Consider the following 18,765-nt stretch of genomic DNA (forward strand, 5'->3'; position numbering starts at 1 on the left):
AGGCTTGTTATACCAACTTACAAGTTAGCATGCCGTTCTCGTTCGTGTTGCCCTACACGCCCCTGATGCTGATTGACGATGTAGCAGCGCTTTTTGTGATCGTTGTATCGTACCAACAGTTTGGACTGCCATAGTTTATCTAGTCTATAGTCTAGATTTTGTCCTTTCTTGACACTTGGGCCTTATCAAAAACAAATATGACGCGATGCTTGACATCACATAATTATATCAAGCATACAACGACTAAGGGAACCGAAGCAGAAAATTTAACAGCGCATCCTTTTCGTGGGTTAGCATTTACGTAGCGTTTTTGATAATCTGGTGAAAGGTGACTCATCGAAAAATATGTATAAACTGCCGATTTGCCACCTTCGGTTGTCCACTTACTGCCTCTAGCAGCATCAATTCGAGGTGTACAATTAAAAACGATGTTTGAAACTCCAGTGAGCCCTGACAATTTCTTCTACCCAAAGGCAGCAATTTTTCGACTGTAGAAACCAAAGCCTTTTCATTTCTTTCATATATCTACAGATTCAAAGCCGGTAAATTACCGTCATACCGGCATTGATCAACAATATGTCGGTGCGTTGATCGCAGCCGGCGTGTCAAGCAAGTAAGTATTCGACTATTCGTAATCGTTCGCGTAAGCCTCCCTCCCAGTGAAAACGCAAAGATCAGGCAAAGAATGAATGCATTTTAAAACCATAAGCATTTTTAATTAATTCCGAATCCGTTTGGCAGTTCCAGCTTCATCTTCCACGCTGTCCATTCGATGTTTCCGTCCTTCGTGTTGCCTCATCTCGGTTTGAGCCTTGGTGCTACCTGCCTTTCTTCGTCTTTGTACTTCTTCTTCGAAGTATGGAACTGACTCCACGATAAAATTCATAAGAATCTCTTGGGTCAGCGGACGCTCGATACCCTTAAATACCGCTACCAAAAGCAAGTAAACCTGTCGCACTGCCTAGGCGCTTTGTTTACATTAAAATTCTTACGGTCATAAATAACAACATTAAGCTGCAATTCCATGCTCCTATTCAAATGCCATGCACATACCATTTGCAGTTGTATAATGATTTGGAGTATTTTTGTCGGTGCGAATTCGTTCGAAAATCCATTTACGCGAACCGTAATCATAGCGGCATTCAATAATTTTGCCATTCAACTGGGTGTATTCTTTGCTCCACTACATACAACGAAATAGCCCATAAAACCGTATGTTAAAATCCAAGATAAATTACTACAGTGGACTAGGGGACTAGGGTGGGTAGTACAGTGGACTAGGGTGGGTAGTACCCACAGCCAACAGCGCTGTGTATATGCGTTAACACCATTTTGAAGTCCTTTGTAAAGCGAAGTAACACATACAATATTAAGGTACTCACCTTAAGTTCCCCGAATGGATGGTCCAGCCCTCCCACGTACAGCTTACCAGATGTCTTGGCAATCTCTCTAAAAAAGTTCATTTCAAATTTTTAAAATAACAAAACCCTGACACATCCATGCGCAAAAAAAACGATAAACGGCAAAAATGGACATATACAGACTGCGCGCGATATAATCTTGCTCGCACGATATACTAGGCATTTTAGGCTATAAACAATACTAAACATTGCGACAATAAATAATCAAACAACTACCCTACCCTCGGCGCTCCGATTTCTCCACTCGAACCCGAAAATCAATTGTGCACTGTGAGGGGGGCTTCCATTTTAGTACCCGATCGCATCGGCCCGGAGTATATGGCTACAGGATAAAGAACACCGTAATCAATGACAGTTACAAGAGGTTCCCACCCAAGGCATTCTATGTACCTTACCATGTCATACGGCTGGAAGATGAGCCCATCTACATCATGCGTCAGCAATTTCCGAAATTTCTCTCCCAAGAACTGTAAAGGCGCAAGAAAACTTTAAAAAAAAGAGATATCAATATTCCAAATTTACGTTGCTAACTTGCAAGGTATAATATCCAATATGCAGTACCTTTGCAGCCATATTAACGAAGCCGTTTTGATCTTTGGTTTTAACGGGATAAAAGTCCTTCTGGCGAATGCTAAAGGGTTCTAACGCTTTATTAAATAAACCCTTCAATGTTAAACGGTCACGCGGTTCCATCACACCATTCTTGATTCTCTGGCACCTGGTGTCGAAATTCATGATCCTGGTGTCTTCATTCTACAATAGCAACAGATTATAGATTCCAACTTATAAACGCTCGCGGCCTAGCTATCCCTTGGACTACGCTGCCCAGTACTTACACGCCACCGTACATCGATATTACGTTGCTCTTCAATTTTCTTCAGCTTTCCTGATCTTTTTACTATAGTAGTTTCCGTACCAGAGTACCCGGTAACACCGGTCAATACGCAATACGTACCATCCAGTGTACGATGTCATACACTAAAAATCGAGCCCTCATTTCATCAGGGCCCACCCTGTCCAGAATCATTTCTCCATCCAACAAGGTGTCAAAAACATGAGCGCCCATGTACGGCTCATCCCCTTTAACGTAAGGAAAGTTCATTCCTTCCACTTGAAAGACGTCGTTATTCCGGTCCAAAAAGTAAACATCGTTTTCTCCCTCAATCAGCAACATGTACCTAAATTAACCAAATACTTGAGAATGTCAAGCCAAAATCTGTTAATATTGCACATGAAACATTTTGCTGCTGGTCGCCATCAGCTTGGAACATATCTGGAGTTGTCATTTGAAAACTCTCACACTAACTGTATAATGAATGGTTCATCAAATCAATACACTGGCGTAAGAAAGGCTTCATAAGAATACAAAAACAAACAACACAAGCAACAACACTTAAAAGTAGGCTACAGTAAAATATTTCCTCTAATTTTTCGTGATCCGGTATGGTGCACATCACGCACATAGCGTTGCCTCTTTAAATCTATTAATTCATTCTCGTCTATTCTAAAAGCATAATCTGCCTAAACACAATCGGCACAAACCGCAAGACCAAGCAAGAAAAACACCGGCATATTTTGCGATTGTTTTGGTTTTTTAACCGTGTACTGCAATCACATTTGGTAAGCTCGTTGAAACCAGAGCTAATAAAAAAGACGCTTGCTTGCAGCTGCGCCAGCTACTGTATACTACAAACACTCTAAACAACCTACCTCACACCATCCGCCTTCCAGCTGACCCTGTACGGTTGATCTGCGATCATTTGCTTATTGGATAAATCCATGGATACCGGTTGGCATCCTGGGAAATTTGGGCTGAAAGGAAAAAACAGCGTCGTCATCCAGGGTTCGCACCAATCTTTCCAATTCAGTCCTACCCATTCCATCCACAAAATCGTTTACATTTCTGCTGCACGGCTTTGGATCGATTCACATCCTGAAGGTAAACGACTCCGGGCACCCCTTCCATAAACTGAGGCACCTGCGTCGAAAAGAAGCCATTATACCATTATGTAACATAACGAATACGCACGCACAGCAATACGATTATAATCGTTTTCTACTTCGTTATTCGAATTCAGTATCACTGACAAGTACTAACATTTTTGGGTCTTCTCTGAACTGAACCGTTTGATGGCCCATCTGGATCTGTTGCTGTATCCACAGTATTTCCATCGTCATCTACTTGCTCACTCTCTTCTTCTGAATAAAAAAAGGTAAAATCGTCGAAGCTTTCTGATGTAAGTAAAGCAAGGAAGACAACAATTAATTTTCCAAAGGTTGAGAGTGGGCTACAACCAATCAACAATTGAAGCAAAATTCCGCTAATCGTTTTCATCAAAAGCTGTGGTAACAGGGAACGTGGTAACAGGGAACAAAAATCAAACAAGGTGAAAATAAAACCCGACAGTAATCAGTTCAAAAAGTTCCAAGCACATACCGAAACACCAGCTGGGAAGATCTGGAACGGGGGGGAGATCATCAGGATCGGCGTGATACCGCCGACATAATGTCTGCAGGTAGTCTTCCTTATAAATGCCTGGAGGACGCGCCTGAGCAAACTTTTCAATCGCGTCCTCAACACTGCAAAGTACAACATTATGAACGACCTGTCCAACACTCCAACGAAAACAAACGCGCCTATAATCACAGACTTCCACCAAATATGCGCAGATCAGGAAACCAGTCCGATTGAATCCATGAGTGCAGTGCACAGCTAGAAAAAAAATGCAATTACGACATTGACATGATAATTTCTGAGCCGAGCAAATACAATTAAGCGATGAGTAAATAAACGAAGCCAAATGGAAGTATTCTTAAAGAATCTTAGAAAACCGAATTTCAACTGCTTTACCATCCGCACTTAAGCCACTATTTACTTCCAAATCTTTAAAAAAACGTACCGATTAATGAATCGGAACGGTCATTGTGGTACTTTTTGCAGAACTCGATAAAGAGATGCGTCTGTTCCTCCGTTGGACATTCTGCATGGCCAGCACAGCTGCACTGAATATACTTTGCAGGCGCATGATCATCCGTGATTTCCGATTTCGGGTCGTAAAACCGCTCAGTTTTCGCTAAATTAATCCAGAGATCGATGCTTCTCTGCGAAAACAAACATCTCTCCATAATTTTGTAGAAAATATGATCGACGAAGAAATGCTTTACTCCTTGTTGCTCCACACTGTCGAACACATCTTCCACACCGAAACGTTTAGCAACGTCTGGGATTTTCGCGTCGTATGTAGAGTTCAATGGCGTTTTAAACGGCAAGAAGAGATCTGCACATAAAAAAACGGTAAAGTATGAAATGCCAGAAATTCTACGATACGTCACTGCTGTCGTTGCTCTGCTTTCGCTGCGTACCTGCTACAACCTGGCCTACGGGAGGACAATTCATCCATCGAGGAGGCACTTCTTCCCAGAAGCGTTCACTTTTCGGCTTGTTCACAGCATCCAGTCGACGATCCCGAGAGGCCATTTCACAAACGAATTCGTAAATAACTTATGTTCGACTGGCACTTATGACGCTATCATCGGCTATCCCAATGAACCTTCACTGTGGTTTCCCCGAAGGCGGTATTGGGGACAGATACGACTGCCACTCAGTCTGCCAGTTACCACCAGCTGGACAAGGCGCTGTATCCCAGCGCTGTATTGACATCGACTGAAAAGGAGCTGATGAGAATCAGGAAGGAATGATACGAGGAACCGGAAACCTTTAAACGGGTGTAAGATGATAAAAAATATTAAAAAATTATATATTAATTCACAATTCAGTTTCTTATCCAAAAGAAATTTCTATTATCCAAATTCACAGGTAACAAAGAAAAATACAAAAAATTTTTACAGGTACCACGACCGTCGTAAAATCTATTTTTTTCGGGAACATAAACTAGGAAATTATGAATACATGTAATGACTTATGTTATAACTGATTATTCGAGAATTATGTCGCTCTCGCCATCTCAACATTATTATTTATTCACGTAGTCGCGACCCACGGTACGAATGTGTATATAAAGTAGCCGCCAGCTCGCAGCGGGCGGCAACCAGGATACTTTCCAAAGATAAGTTCCGCAACGATTTTCAAGTGACTTCGGCGTCTCTTCGCCGTCAAATTAGTAAGTACAGTAAGTACTTAACAATAGTATTGGTACTATTGTAGTAAGTATAAACTATACTTTTCGTATCAATTTCGTATTAATTTTTCCTTTTTTACATCTGCCGCATACTTAAATTAACTTTCTACAAAGCGTATGTTGTATCTCCGCGGTTGCTCCACTGAGTGTTCTGGAAACCGTGTAGACTGGAAAATTGGTCTTGCCAGGTGACATAATTTACAGCGAAGACCACCGAAGAGCTCATCCGCCGAAATGGACGATCCGGTGCATACTGCGGCAGACGACGATGCGGAAGCGAAGGAATGGCGAAAATTGATACAGAATCAGAATCGGAAGAACAAGAAGTCTGGTGGTTTTCAGGCCATGGGTATGTTAATTAGGCACAAATACTCGTAGTTCATGCCGCTGTTGTACCTTGAAGCTGTGATGCGATACGGGCCATCATACGGCCTACGACTTTTTCCCCTTATCACTTATGTTAATAATTAGTGGTTTTCGTGTAGTTTCGACTTGTAAAATTTTTTGTGCGGCGTTTAGGTTTGTCAGGTCCGGTTTTTAAAGGAATTTTGAAGAAAGGATACAAAATCCCCACGCCTATCCAGAGAAAGGTTTGCTTCGTAATATCATTTTCTTTTACGTTAAAAATCACGATGCTTATATAGCTGCTGGTCTAACAGTTTTTAATAAGTTATGAAACTAATTAATACCAGATTTTCAAACTTGTTCCAGAGTATACCGGTTATTATGGACGGTAAAGACATCGTGGCGATGGCGCGTACAGGAAGCGGTAAAACCGCTGCGTTCCTGATTCCCTTGTTGGAGAAGTTGAAGGCCCCGGCTCCCGACAGGAATCCCCGAGCCCTCCTTCTGTCGCCTACCCGGGAACTGGCTCTGCAGACCTTCCGCTTCACTCGCGATCTGGCGCGCTACACCAAGCTGACGAGCACGATCATCTTGGGCGGCGACCGCATGGAGGACCAATTCGAGGCCATTCACCAGAAACCGGATATTGTCATCGCCACACCCGGCCGCCTACTGCACGTCCTGGTGGAAATGAACATGAAGCTGAGCAACGTAGAGTACTGTGTGTTCGATGAAGCGGACCGGCTGTTTGAGATGGGATTTGAGGAGCAGCTGAAGGAGATTGTCAACCGCATGCCGGCTGCACGGCAGACGCTGATGTTCTCCGCCACGTTGCCCAAATCAGTGGTGGAGTTTGCTAAAGCGGGTCTGTCGGATCCCAGTTTAGTGCGTTTGGATGTGGACAATAAACTCAGCGAAGGCTTGAAGGTAAGAATTATAACGCATTATTGTCGTCCTCGTCGGTCTTGATCATTTCGTGTGGTGGTCAGTGAAATAACAGTCGGTTCCGTATTGAAAAACGGAGAAACTCTGAAAAATGCAAGGTTTGCGCCAAATTCTCGTCTGACGTTAGATCTTTTCAGCTGTCTTTTTTATCGTGCCGTGATGTGGACAAGCCTGCTGTTCTCTGTTGGTTACTACAGAACATCGTGAAACGGAATGAATTGACCGTTGTTTTTGCCGCTACTAAACATCATGTGGAATACTTAAAAGACGTAAGCTAATGAAAATTAGTGCTCCTGAAATTACTGATGTAAAATTAGTGCTCTTGAATCAAAATCAGCGCACTGGGCATCTGGGTTATGCAGCCGAATTTGGCAATAACTCTTTTATATACAGTGCAATAATATCCCGAGTGTACAACACTCAGCATCCAGTCTGCAACATAAGCTCGCCCTCCTGGCGGGAATATTACTTAAGACTGGAACAATTTAGAAAATTCCATGAAATACATTTTTTGAAGTAAGAAAACATTTGTGTTTCCGCAAGTGTGTATACGAGTGGTTGTTTTGTTTCGTAGCTGGTGACATGTGCAGGAATTTCCTGTACTTGCCTCTATAGTGCATTGGATCCAGCTGCAAGAAAGATTAATCTGGACAAATTTAAGCATCGTAAATGCCAGGTGTTGGTCGTCACGGATATTGCAGCGCGCGGTGTGGACATTCCGGATTTGGACAATGTTATTAATTACCATTTTCCACCGAAAGGGAAATTGTTTGTTCATCGTGTTGGTATGATCAAACATACATTTGACAATGTACCAAAAAATTATTATAGGGAACACACTGACGTAGCAAGCAACCGGATTTTATAACGTTTGCAGATACTGTGCAGTTATCGTCGCAATGGTAATCTTATCCTTTACGTTCCTGTGTACAGGTCGTGTGGCTAGAGCTGGCCGAACAGGGCAGGCGTATTCCCTGGTTTCCGGTGACGAGTTTCCTTATCTGTTGGATTTGCATTTGTTTCTGGGGACTTCGTTCAAAGTAGCCGATACGGATTGTTTAGCAGATGATAGAAATGTATTTGGTACCATGCCACAAAGTGCGATTGATGAAGAAGAAGACTTGTTACGTATCTGGCACGAACAGTCGGGGGAACTGGCTGCCATGGTTAAAGTGTGCGACAATGGCTATAAAAAGTATTTATCCACACGGCCCGCCCCATCCATGGAAAGTGTTTCCCGGTATAAAAAGGAATACCGCGACCTCAAGACTGCCATACATCCAGCATTTCGTATGTTTTAGCCAGGTTTTTTGTGCGGTTCATAGTTGTGATATTGTGGCTTTCATTAGGTGACCAGTCATCTGCTGCGGAGAACGCACGAAGTAATTTTTTAGAAGGAATCAAAGGCTACAAACCGCACACGGTAACTTGAATTTCCTTTTCTAGGCGCATTTCTTGCTCGATAACACAGTAAATGTAACATCAGAACGACTATCTGTGCAGACGATTTTCGAATTGGGTGGCAACCAGAAATCCGAGGCCTTTGCAGCAATGAAAGCCAAACGCAAGATTCACCAAGCTGCCATTGCTAAGCATGAAACATTCATGGAAAAAGCCAAAGCGCGCTCAGAACAGCTTAATATGCGTCGGGAAAATCCTGTTGTGGATAATGATTTCGAATTAGTAAGTGCAGAATACACGCAGGCGCGAGCAATAAGTACATCATCTGTTTGCACCGGTTATTTATTTAGCAACTGATACGGGTTTTTACTTGGATGTTTAGAGTGCATTTAGTGAAATTGTTGCATCGAAACCTCCAAACAAACCAAAAACCTTTAAAAGAGCTAAAGAAAAGCGAGTGGAGCCGTTTATCCCTTACACGCCTTCTGATTTACATATGGAGAAGGGGTAGGAGCTATGAATTATTTTGTTTAATAAATTCACAGTTATAACGTGCATTCGCATTAGGATGGAAAGGTTCAATAAGACTTTATCCTAGCCTTTCTATTTACAGGCTCGAATTGGAGAAGCGAAGCTTCGTGCAGGAAGCGCAGAATGCCATGATCGATGTGAATCCCGACGAAACAAACGATATGCTAAAACATAAGCGCCAGCCAAAATGGTAACCAGTGTATTGGGTTTGTGCAACTGTACATCTTTGGAGGATTTCCTTTATGTCTTAGGGATCGAAAGCGTAAGAAATTTGTCGGGGAAGACACTTCCGATGCGAAAAAGAAGAAAATTAAAACCGAAAGCGGCGCCTGGATACCTGCTACGTATAAAACTGATTTGTACAGTCAATGGAAAAAATCTCATCAGATCGACTACCAGGATGAAAAGAATGTTTCGGATGATGAGGCTGAAGCAGTCAAACCCAGAGATCTCCATCACATTAACAGAGCTCTTGGTAGTGGAAGAAGTAAGTGTTTTTCGCAACACCGGGTTTCCGATTATTGCTTAAGAAAGCTGATTGAGCTCTGCCCTTCTTCTAGTGAAATACATGAAGTCGCAGATGCAGGGACGGCAATCGGCTCAGGATAAACGGAAGTTTAAAGCAGGAAGAAAGTCGCAGTTGGGCTTGCGATCGATGGAGCAGATTGCCAAAACACGAGAAAAACGGAAATCTGACATGACGTTTCAGAAGAAGCGCCGAGAAATTAACGAAACCAATAAAGCTTCCCATCAGAATCGCCACAAGAACAAACGACAGCGGTAGATTTCGTTGAGTTTGGGACATACTCGTCTAATTGCACTTCTGGCAATGCCTGTATACTGTATAGTATCTGTGATAACTTTGACCTCGTCTTATTGGGCTTTGCGGTTTGGCGTCTTATTGGGCTGTTTAATTCCGAGCAATTTTAATGAAACATTAGACACGTTAGTGCGGAAACTGAAAGCGAGTAGGAAAAGTGAAGAGAAAGAAAATGAAAACAAACGTTTAACATCTGGTACGAGTTACGACCATGCTTGACATCGTTGCCCACTTCTCCTCAATCAACTTACTGCTGTAATTAATTATTGCGGCCACGTCTAGCACTGCCAGGATGCTGCAGCGTGCACATTACATGATAGATTCATACACGCCGAATTGTAATTGTCACTCAAATAACTGGGTTCCGATATGAGTCGGCAAATAGCATATTTTAGTTGCATGAATAATATAAAAACAACATATTCGCTCTGCAGATTTTGTCAACAGGCATTTCACCGAATGTTGCTGTATGAGTTTTGATACAGTACTTGAACAAACGTTCCATCCAGTTTCATCATGCAAGGTTTATTTTTCCTAACAGTTTCGGCTGTATTGGGCGTCAGCTATGCCGGCGTGGTAATTTCATTTTGCTGAAAATCAAAATACCTCAAAAGCGATTTCTTGTGGTTTTATTATTGAAGTTGTCTCAATTTATTATAGATATGCCTATGTATTGCCGATTTCCACTCACACATTATATTTTTTAGGTAAAGCGACAGGCAGGACAAAGCCCAGGCGTATGGTCAGCGCTGGACCAGCTGCGCGGAAAAACTAGGCTCTCGATTGATGATATTAGAGATCTACTAGTTAATGCCAAGCCCGGGCAAGATTATCCAAATTTGGATGACATCCCACCTGGAAATTTTGACTGTGGCGCTCATAAACCGATTCTATGCCGACGTTGACACCAGATGTCAAGGTACATTAATTTTATTTTACCAAGGATCGGTACGTACATTACGTCTGAAAATAGATTATATCTGCCTACCAAGCATATCGATATGGTTAATTTTGTGAGTTCAGCGCTGTTTAATTTTTCGCTAAGATTACGGTCAGAAAGATAGTCATGGTCCGTACTAGTCATAAAGCCTTCAGGGGTATTTAATACTGTATGATATTATGAACTGCGAGTATCTGTGTAGATAAAACGATGAAACACGCAAACGAAGAGTACGCACCCATGGCATGCAAGAATGCGTTCGAAAATGAAGTAGAATAATAGTACAAAAAGTTAAATTAGCTGTTAACTTCACTTGTGCAGTTAGGTAATTGATTTTGAAATGTTTTGCAGTTGTCAGACGATGTGACATAAACGGCAACCAGACTGCCTATATTTGTCCAAACCTTACGGTAACTACTAAGCACTAACTGCGTACTATAGATGCTCGTGCTCCCATACTCTTCCAATCGAAACTACACCGTATCTGTGAGAATTTCACTAACTCACAATTGTCAGTGTTACTTTATGCCTGCAGATCTTTAACCAAATTACATTGGTTTGCCACTGGTTCTGGGATGTTGACTGCAGTAAAGCTCAACAATTTTACGACTACTCAAACAGCCGCCTCTATCAAGGTCACGACGTGTGGCTCCTGGACAACGAAGATTCGTACGTTATTGCCGAGAACATTAATGCACTCCCGCCGGTCTCCGGACACAAAGGAAAAAAGAAGGGAAAGAGCCGCAATAAGGCAGCAGCAGAATAGATATTGTTGCGTTTGTTAATGCAGATTCATCCTCGCCTATACCGACCGTACATGTCACATAATTCCGTTGTTTTTCTTGAAATATAAAAATTAGTGTTGCCCATTTGTTGGATTCTGTACTCGTTTCCTTTTGAAGTGCGAGTACTGTGTAGTTTGACCGTTTTACCCATGTTTTAAATGTGGTGGTTATAATTTATACAAGACAATTACTAGTACTGCTAGAAAAATACGATTGAAGCCTGAAGGAACATATTTAGTAATTTCTTTATAAAAAGAATACAGAGGGAAAAAAGCCTTTCCGTAACCAGTATAGTTAATTAACAACAACTTAAGTAATAATGGAGGTATTGAGAAGTAAAAGCCCGCTGCACTATTAGCTCATGATCAGTTTAAGTTTTAAAAAAGAATTGTGGCGGGCGTGAAGCTTACTGAGGACAAGTTGGATAACTAGAGTAGGGTAGAATGTATTGTACATTCGTTACAATCCGTGCTGCTTGAACCGGTTTCTGAAGTACGAACTGCAGTATTGCATTACTGTTGCTAAGCCAAAATAAATCGAGAAGCATTACATGAAATTGATTTCGTTTGCCCGAAAGTCGTGGCAATAAAACGAGACGGGACTGGGATCAGAAGATATTGCTTGTTTCAGTTGATCTTAAGTTTGACAAAAGCTTTGGGTTCGAGAACTTTTGTTAATTTGTTGAATTACGTTGTGAGTAATGCGGTATCGAGGGCATAAAACGGGTGGCAAATTTTGTTGTTTTCAGATTCATAAAATTGCAAACTATGCGCTCTATAAACCTCAGCAGAAAATCTATTGTAAAAGTATTACTGTTTGTAAAAAGACGTTTAAGTTCACCAGACTGATAGGAAGAGCACAGTAGCTATAATACTTGACTGTTTACCATTTTCCATCCTTTGCTGAACAAATGTGCCTGGCGATATCTATGACCTTTATTATGCCCCATAATATGAACATGTCCAGTTTTGGAACATCAAGTTGGACTATCGGTAATTCAATAACTGAACCCAAGGCAGTGCAAAAAGCCTCTCTGAAAGTAAGCTGACCTGCATATACTATGATATAACGCCTTGAAAAGCGATCACTTACGGTTAGAAAAATCTTAAATCTGCTTTATTAGGTTTTGATTTTAATACAATATTTTCTGTTGACTAAGGTGTACGGTTGTCTAACGCTACAAAAGTGGTTTTGGCTGGTTACTGTTAAATGTTTGCTTGTTAAAACTTCCTAGATTCCGACCAGTACCACACAAAATCCGAAAAACCTATTGTTCCGGAAATATAGAAACCGCGCTCACAGTTCTGTCTGTTTTCTTAGCGAACCGCCGAATCTCTCAGCACATGTCTTAACCTTTTTAATGAGTAGCAGTATCTCTTGTAGTTCGTAGTACCCTTTTTTTATCAAGAAAGTGCATTTCGACTTTAGGTTTCGCACCTTTTCAATTAGGTACTTTCTTTTAAATTAGCTTTTCTGTTTCTGTTTTATACACATGTGGCTTCTGGCTGCGAAAACTTCTGGCTGCGAAAATCAGAATAATTTTAATTATTGGTAAATTGCGAGTTTATTAAATTTTGTACTATGTAGTTTATTTAAAGGTGGATACTTGTCACCTATCACTGTACTTTAATTGTTAGCAATCACATATCGCGATCGTATAACAGTGAACTTCTAAATCTATCCGAACGTGTAATCGTGGAATCGATTCGTATTGTAAGGGTATCACTACCGTAGTTCACAGTATTGGCTTTTTGGCTTTTTCAGCTTGTTCCCAATTTCAGGGTTCGCAGATCCTGGAACGCGAAATCGACGCACAACAGAGACTACCAGTTCCCAGCATCAAACCAGCAGTAATAATTTCTGGTAGACGCCCGGTAAACTAAGTAATTCGAATGCGGCATGCGCAGCACAGCCTTTTTCCGACTCAAGAGTAATCGCAGCAATTTTTTACATGTCCTTAAGAATATTATACAAGCAGGCTGTAAGAAGAAACTTTACTTTGCAGTAGCAGTAGATCAATGAACATTAACAGAGGGATCTTAATTTCCTTAATCGGACCGATTAACAAACCGATTAAGAAGTTGACTGATTAAGAAATTTCTCCGGGGAAATTTCTTAATCGGAATCGTAATATTTCGCTGTGAACTGCTTACCGCACTGGCCCCTAACTCAAATCGTGCTAGATATTATTTATGGTTAGTAGCACTGCAGATGGCACAATAATGCTTTCTATAAACGAGTATTAAATTAAGCCTGAACTGCGTTATGCAGTCCACGAAACTTACGATACTAAAGTCCTTGCGGTACATATATACACACAAGTTGTTGGATGTTAATGGTATCACAAACATACGGTAGCTTGATTCGATGAAGAAGATGAATTAAGACCTGTTCTCTATGAAGCTGTTTACACGGTTTGACGATATAAGTAGATTATGCCGTTGCAAGAAGAAAATTAGTAAACTATTAGTTGATTTCAAAGGGCGGAAATCATACGCACCGCGATTACGATCGAGACCGCAACGACACAGTACACTACGTTTTGCCTTCGGCCACGGCATCCAGATCTTTTAAGAAGACTGACCGGGATCGCACTCTGGAGAGATTACGACTTGTTAAAGAATTAAGAGCTAAAGAAGACCAGGCAAGAAAAGCGGCGGCGGAAGAAGCGAAAAGAGTTGCTGCTGAAGAAGCAAAGCGACTGGCTGCGGAGGAGGCCAAACGCGCTGCTGCTCATTACGCCGAATCAACAAGACGATCCCTACGTTGGCCTTTGACACCCGGAGGTAAAAACATTCCTTGTCATTTCTTGATTAGCTGTATGGGCCTGTATCCACTCTGTAGTTAGCGCATATCTGAATAATCACCATTCCGCGACTTGCTTATACAGATGTATGCGTCAATCGACAATTGGTTTTAAAAGGTCAAGTGCTTTTCAGAGGTTCTACATTACTTCAAACGTGATTTAACGGAGTTCGAACTAAACGAGATCCAGAAATACAAAGAAATTTGGTATCTTGGCCTTGGGCGTCAACGAAAAAGTAGAGCAAAACAAAAGAAAGATGACCACGATGACGGAATGTACGCAGCGGTACGCTTTGGTGCTAATAGGTAAAATTTAGGCTACTAACCTCACCTTCACTGGCTGCGCTATAAATACAATGGGGTTATCTTTTGAAGATGCCATGATAAGCAAACACTGCAGATAATTTTAATCGTCCGCACGTAAAGAAGCTTTAAGAGTCACAACTATATTTTAGACGGTTAAATACAGCATTGCTAATTATTTACAGTACGTATATATTGTATAAGTCGTTAAGCATCTTTTGATATTTATGCGAAATTTTAAATAAGTCCTGTAAGTGAATTTATTGAATCTGCAGTACTTAAATACAACTGACTGCTCATTCAAACGCGCACAGATGTACTTTGTAGAGTTATTGATTATTTAAATACTTCAGTTGTTCATTTAATAGTGATTACATAATTTACATTGGTTTATTTTACTTTGCAACGCTTGAAGCCCACTTTTGTTTATCGACCACAAACACCATGCAACTCCTTTAGATTTATTAACGATAAGTAGCTAAATGAAATCTAGTTGTTATAAAGTCTAGCTTTTTCGCTTGCTTATAATGGTTTTATGTTACTGATACATGTGTGTCTCGGTTTTCAAATAAAGAGCTAACATTTTAGTAGGTATCAGACTATCAGTAGTACGGACAGTTTTATAGTGGTCATGAGCTAAATTGTTACGGTTTTACTGGTCTCGGTACAATACTGTACGTTCGTCCGGCATGCAGTAAATAGCCATCAATATGTTTTTGTAGGAAGCCCACGATCACGTGGCTTATCGCTATGAAATTGTTGGACTGCTTGGAAGAGGATCGTTTGGTCAAGTTTTCAGATGCCGCGATCACAAAAGTCACACCGATGTCGCTATAAAAATGCTCCGAAGTAAAAAGAAGTAGGTAAAGTAAGTAACTATTCATACGAGGTATGCGTATTTGTACGATGGCTGTTACAAAGAAGCGTGAACTGCTGCTTGCTTGATGAACAGGTTTTACCGGCAAGGCATTGTTGAAGTGCGCCTCCTGGATCATCTAAGAAAGAAAGATGCAAAAAATGACAAAAACATTATACATATGCTAGACTGCTTCCATTTCCGGAAACATATTTGCATCGTTTTGGAGCTGGCTGGGTATGTACCACGAGTTACGAATTAACAATAATCCAAATCAAGGGATCGCGCAGCAATGATTGTTCTAAATTAAATGTATGTAGTTTTTGCGCAAAATATGTATGCAAGTGAACCGTAATTCGGTTTGCAGTTCCTGCTTACCGTTACTCATCCATACCTAAGATTATTCATGTCTGTCCGAACACGTAAACGATACATTTGCTAAACATTTTTCTGCTACGAGTACCAGTTGACAAATCGGCTTTTGATTTACTTGCACAGGATCAATCTCTATGATTTGCTCAAGCGCAATGCTTTTAACGGCTTCAGTGTTATGGCTGTAAAGCGTTTCGGATGGAATATTTTACAATCCCTCAGTTTACTTCAGCAGGAGCAAATTATACACTGTGATATAAAACCGGTTAGTAAAACATCTAGTAGCAACTCTACGCCGTTTATGAAGGCTATGACACACTGACAACTACGATTTTGCAATTAAGAATTTGATAAAATGTACTTGTTACTGAAAAAATTAATGGTTTTTTCTGCAGGAAAATATCTTACTGCGAACAAGGCAAGGCATGCCGGGCACATCCGTTTACGATATCAAAGTTACCGATTTCGGATCGGGATGTTTCGTACAGGAGCAGATATACTGCTACATTCAAGTAAGGTTACAATTACTGTTAGACCTGTGGCACCGAAATACGGTAACGGAACACCAACATGTGGGTGATCGAAAGTTAGGCAAAAATAAAATTACTGTACCCGAATCTATGCTGTACAGTATACATGCATTTTATGCATTGTCGGCCATAGAATCCTGGTTAAAGGAATAATCAAAAGTCAGATCGTAATAGTACTATAATGATTGTTTTTAATCAACGAATCTGTGCATTGCAGTCCCGCTATTATCGAGCACCGGAAATTATTTTAGGTACCCCACAGGCTTGTACTGTACATTACATACAACTGAAAAAAATGGAAACATTGGAAAACTTGTGTGCTGACTTCTGAATTATTTTGAAGGATTTCCTTATGATTGCGCCATTGACATATGGAGTTTCGCATGCGTTCTAGCAGAGCTGCTATTAGGACGGCCCATATTTCCTGGAGAAAACGAAGCGGACCAACTAGCATGCATAATGGAGATTCTAGGTTTACCCCCGAGGAAAATTCTTACGACAGCGCCACGTGCTCGATACTTCTTTGGTAAGATTTTAATGATTGATTTCAAATTTTCTATACAATTACAAAAAAATCTGGATGACCCATCACAGATAGCCTAGGAAATCCCACGCGGCTCATCAACAGCCGCGGAAAGAAACGAATACCCGGCACTAAGCCATTGCATTCCATCTTGAAAACATCTGACCGCCGCTTCCTCGATTTTATGAAGAAATGCCTTGAGTAAGCGAATCGTACACACCCGAAGATATTACGGATGACAGAATGTTTTAACACAGATGGGATCCACACCTTCGTGCAACGGCCGAAAATCTTTTGAGTCACGAATGGATGACCGGTCCACCGGGGCGAGGGGCCCGTGATTTCCCCAGTGCCAACCAAATTAACCCATCCGAAACTGTATCCAACAGCAACTATGACAACCGGGATCTGGTGGCTGAACTATTATCCACCAATCCTTTCAATGAGGACGAGGAGGGCCGGTTAACGGCTCATACGGAATCCCATACGGAAGACGACATCAAATTATTGACCCAAACATTCTCCTAGTGTCGTCACGAAGGCGTTGAGCGGGAAGCCAACCACATTGTAGAAGCATCCTTGGATGGAATGAGTCAAAGCGGCGCCCATGCCCTGTATTGCGTAGCCACCAGCTTTGTCTCTGTATGAAATGGACAATTATCGTTGGCGCTGTCTACAAATGACCGCTTATACCCTCTCACCTGCCCTCTCCGCTGTTAACATACCAGGAAATGGTATCGGGATCCATTGCAACGAGTCGTATTTTGGTTTCCACAGTGAAAGTGTGGGCGAGCTTTGCCAAGTCCAATTTTTCGTCGCCATCCAAATTTGCACTAGATGCGCCGCCGCTAACGGCGATCTGGGGTGGCAACACGAAAGACACGGCGGTGATCACTGTATGCTCTTTTCCAGAAAGTCTATCAAAGACACAAATAAACAATATTAAGTAAGGCTGCTGAACTCTTCAGTGTAGTCAAAGAAACTTCGCAACTTCGCACTCGAACTTCGCGTAAAACTAGAGCACCGTTAATGCGGTTTTGTAGGGATGGTTTTCAAATACGACTGCATATTCCTAAATTAATTAAAACAGTTGTCGAACGTGAAAAAAACTAACTTATTATAACCCACTTACTGCTTTATCATGCGGTAATTGTCAGCCGAAGATTTAGGTTTTTCCAAAATTTCTTTTCCATCCACAACCACTGTATCGGCGGCCACGACAATGTCAGGTACGGATTTCTTCTGCATGACGTTCTGCAACTGGGAACATGTGTTATGTATGTGGCAGAGGAATGATGTAGAGTATAATTACAACCAATAATATTAAGCAACAATCAGGCACCGCAACAGTCCGGACTCCGGATTAGGGACAGAAAAGCAAAGCAGCCTTACATTGTCAGTAGTGCGACGGTCGTCAAACTGACGATTACTCATGTTTTTCAAGGCGTAAATTATTTTGTTGGCAACGTTAGCAGTAACGTATTCTTTCGCTCCAGCAAATGTAGTGGAATCGAGGTTCTCCACTGCTTCCGGAATAGCCAAGTGTGACAGCACAGGAACGTTCTAGGGAAGAATAACAGGCGCTCACAGTCCATGCTTTTTCAAATACGTACTCAAACCAAAGTGTTACACAGTCTTGGGCCAATACGTACTAGTCTTTGAAAAAGTTCCCGACGTCGAGGCGACCCACTAGCCAAAAACACCTCGCTGCGATTCAAAAATTCTAGCGCGCGAGCCACAGACATGATGTACAAGTCACAAGTGCACAAGCAAACGCGCAAGCGTCAGGCGAAAAACCGGGGTTTCTAAGGCCTAAGCTCGAAACTCAAACCCTTCGTTAAGATTCAAGAAAGCTTCGCTTGTTAAAGGGAAACTAGAGGGAAACTGAAGGCCAAGTAATGTAATAAAGTCGTAAGACCTAAGAGTTCGTTGGCGGAAATTAAAACTACAAACTACAGTGTAAATGACGGAAACCGCTTTTCGCTAAAAGAGGCTAAAAGATTGGTAAAGTTAAGTTGGGATTTTAGAAAATTTAGAAAATCAGTTTGA

The 18,765-nt window shown here is 41.4% G+C and overlaps 5 protein-coding genes across 10 annotated transcripts; 3 read left to right on the forward strand and 2 right to left on the reverse strand.

Moving 5' to 3' along the window:
• Positions 1-494: 494 nt before the first annotated feature.
• On the reverse strand, positions 495-5,339 carry LOC129588136 (mRNA-capping enzyme-like). Its single transcript, XM_055482239.1, has 15 exons — positions 4,785-5,339; positions 4,587-4,699; positions 4,322-4,523; positions 4,059-4,134; positions 3,859-4,001; positions 3,520-3,620; positions 3,296-3,399; positions 3,132-3,233; positions 2,377-2,599; positions 1,983-2,174; positions 1,817-1,888; positions 1,643-1,743; positions 1,383-1,449; positions 1,054-1,183; positions 495-930 (listed from the first exon to the last, which is right to left on the reverse strand). The coding sequence occupies exons 1-15, from the start codon at positions 4,897-4,899 to the stop codon at positions 719-721; spliced, it is 1,953 nt and encodes a 650-aa protein (XP_055338214.1). The 5' UTR covers positions 4,900-5,339; the 3' UTR covers positions 495-718.
• Positions 5,340-5,548: 209 nt separating this feature from the next.
• On the forward strand, positions 5,549-9,780 carry LOC129588132 (ATP-dependent RNA helicase DDX54-like). The gene is made up of 12 exons (XM_055482224.1): positions 5,549-5,909; positions 6,080-6,150; positions 6,272-6,832; positions 6,988-7,119; positions 7,425-7,635; positions 7,784-8,140; positions 8,200-8,273; positions 8,354-8,533; positions 8,634-8,758; positions 8,865-8,972; positions 9,034-9,269; positions 9,343-9,780. Exons 1-12 carry the CDS (start codon positions 5,795-5,797, stop codon positions 9,564-9,566), a joined length of 2,394 nt encoding a protein of 797 aa, XP_055338199.1. The 5' UTR covers positions 5,549-5,794; the 3' UTR covers positions 9,567-9,780.
• Positions 9,781-10,043: 263 nt separating this feature from the next.
• LOC129588267 (uncharacterized) lies at positions 10,044-11,579 on the forward strand. Its single transcript, XM_055482438.1, has 4 exons — positions 10,044-10,178; positions 10,310-10,521; positions 10,894-10,952; positions 11,078-11,579. Exons 2-4 carry the CDS (start codon positions 10,413-10,415, stop codon positions 11,306-11,308), a joined length of 399 nt encoding a protein of 132 aa, XP_055338413.1. The 5' UTR covers positions 10,044-10,178; positions 10,310-10,412; the 3' UTR covers positions 11,309-11,579.
• Positions 11,580-11,923: 344 nt separating this feature from the next.
• On the forward strand, positions 11,924-17,636 carry LOC129588142 (dual specificity tyrosine-phosphorylation-regulated kinase 4-like). Of its 5 annotated transcripts, none has more exons than XM_055482253.1 (12): positions 11,924-12,366; positions 13,109-13,201; positions 13,798-14,113; positions 14,267-14,418; positions 15,158-15,294; positions 15,388-15,528; positions 15,790-15,928; positions 16,059-16,175; positions 16,411-16,444; positions 16,537-16,719; positions 16,788-16,917; positions 16,974-17,636. In XM_055482253.1, the coding sequence occupies exons 1-12, from the start codon at positions 12,238-12,240 to the stop codon at positions 17,242-17,244; spliced, it is 1,842 nt and encodes a 613-aa protein (XP_055338228.1). In that variant the 5' UTR covers positions 11,924-12,237; the 3' UTR covers positions 17,245-17,636. The 5 variants fall into 5 exon arrangements, with proteins under 5 accessions (XP_055338228.1, XP_055338246.1, XP_055338237.1 ...); XM_055482271.1 differs by having other exon boundaries at positions 13,810-14,113; XM_055482262.1 differs by having other exon boundaries at positions 13,118-13,201.
• On the reverse strand, positions 16,719-18,725 carry LOC129588196 (dTTP/UTP pyrophosphatase-like). Of its 2 annotated transcripts, none has more exons than XM_055482347.1 (5): positions 18,369-18,725; positions 18,109-18,279; positions 17,849-17,970; positions 17,418-17,633; positions 16,719-17,356 (listed from the first exon to the last, which is right to left on the reverse strand). In XM_055482347.1, exons 1-5 carry the CDS (start codon positions 18,459-18,461, stop codon positions 17,221-17,223), a joined length of 738 nt encoding a protein of 245 aa, XP_055338322.1. In that variant the 5' UTR covers positions 18,462-18,725; the 3' UTR covers positions 16,719-17,220. The 2 variants fall into 2 exon arrangements, with proteins under 2 accessions (XP_055338322.1, XP_055338312.1); XM_055482337.1 differs by having other exon boundaries at positions 17,849-17,976.
• Positions 18,726-18,765: the final 40 nt, after the last annotated feature.

Source organism: Paramacrobiotus metropolitanus, unplaced genomic scaffold (assembly GCF_019649055.1).
Source record: "Paramacrobiotus metropolitanus isolate TYO unplaced genomic scaffold, Prichtersi_v1.0 Parri_scaffold0000002, whole genome shotgun sequence".
NCBI lineage: Eukaryota > Metazoa > Tardigrada > Eutardigrada > Parachela > Macrobiotidae > Paramacrobiotus > Paramacrobiotus metropolitanus.

Bases quoted from the DNA above. Each gene is read 5' to 3' on its own strand.
- LOC129588142 (XM_055482253.1), top strand. From the start codon at position 12,238: ATGTGCCTGGCGATATCTATGACCTTTATTATGCCCCATAATATGAAC. The intron at 12,367-13,108 runs GTAAGCTGACCT...TCCCAATTTCAG, and splicing joins TGCAAAAAGCCTCTCTGAAA to GGTTCGCAGATCCTGGAACG. The intron at 13,202-13,797 runs GTAAACTAAGTA...GTAAACTATTAG, and splicing joins TAATTTCTGGTAGACGCCCG to TTGATTTCAAAGGGCGGAAA.
- LOC129588132 (XM_055482224.1), top strand. From the start codon at position 5,795: ATGGACGATCCGGTGCATACTGCGGCAGACGACGATGCGGAAGCGAAG. The intron at 6,151-6,271 runs GTTTGCTTCGTA...AACTTGTTCCAG, and splicing joins CCACGCCTATCCAGAGAAAG to AGTATACCGGTTATTATGGA. The intron at 8,759-8,864 runs GTAGGAGCTATG...TTCTATTTACAG, and splicing joins GATTTACATATGGAGAAGGG to GCTCGAATTGGAGAAGCGAA.
- LOC129588267 (XM_055482438.1), top strand. From the start codon at position 10,413: ATGCCAAGCCCGGGCAAGATTATCCAAATTTGGATGACATCCCACCTG. The intron at 10,522-10,893 runs GTACATTAATTT...AATGTTTTGCAG, and splicing joins CGTTGACACCAGATGTCAAG to TTGTCAGACGATGTGACATA. The intron at 10,953-11,077 runs GTAACTACTAAG...TTATGCCTGCAG, and splicing joins ATATTTGTCCAAACCTTACG to ATCTTTAACCAAATTACATT.
- LOC129588136 (XM_055482239.1), bottom strand. From the start codon at position 4,899: ATGGCCTCTCGGGATCGTCGACTGGATGCTGTGAACAAGCCGAAAAGT. The intron at 4,135-4,321 runs GTACGTTTTTTT...TTTTTTTTCTAG, and splicing joins CCGTTCCGATTCATTAATCG to CTGTGCACTGCACTCATGGA. The intron at 3,621-3,858 runs GTATGTGCTTGG...TTTTTTATTCAG, and splicing joins TCTTCCCAGCTGGTGTTTCG to AAGAAGAGAGTGAGCAAGTA.
- LOC129588196 (XM_055482337.1), bottom strand. From the start codon at position 18,461: ATGTCTGTGGCTCGCGCGCTAGAATTTTTGAATCGCAGCGAGGTGTTT. The intron at 17,634-17,848 runs GTAAGTGGGTTA...TGTCTTTGATAG, and splicing joins AATTACCGCATGATAAAGCA to ACTTTCTGGAAAAGAGCATA. The intron at 17,357-17,417 runs GTGAGAGGGTAT...CATTTCATACAG, and splicing joins GTTAACAGCGGAGAGGGCAG to AGACAAAGCTGGTGGCTACG.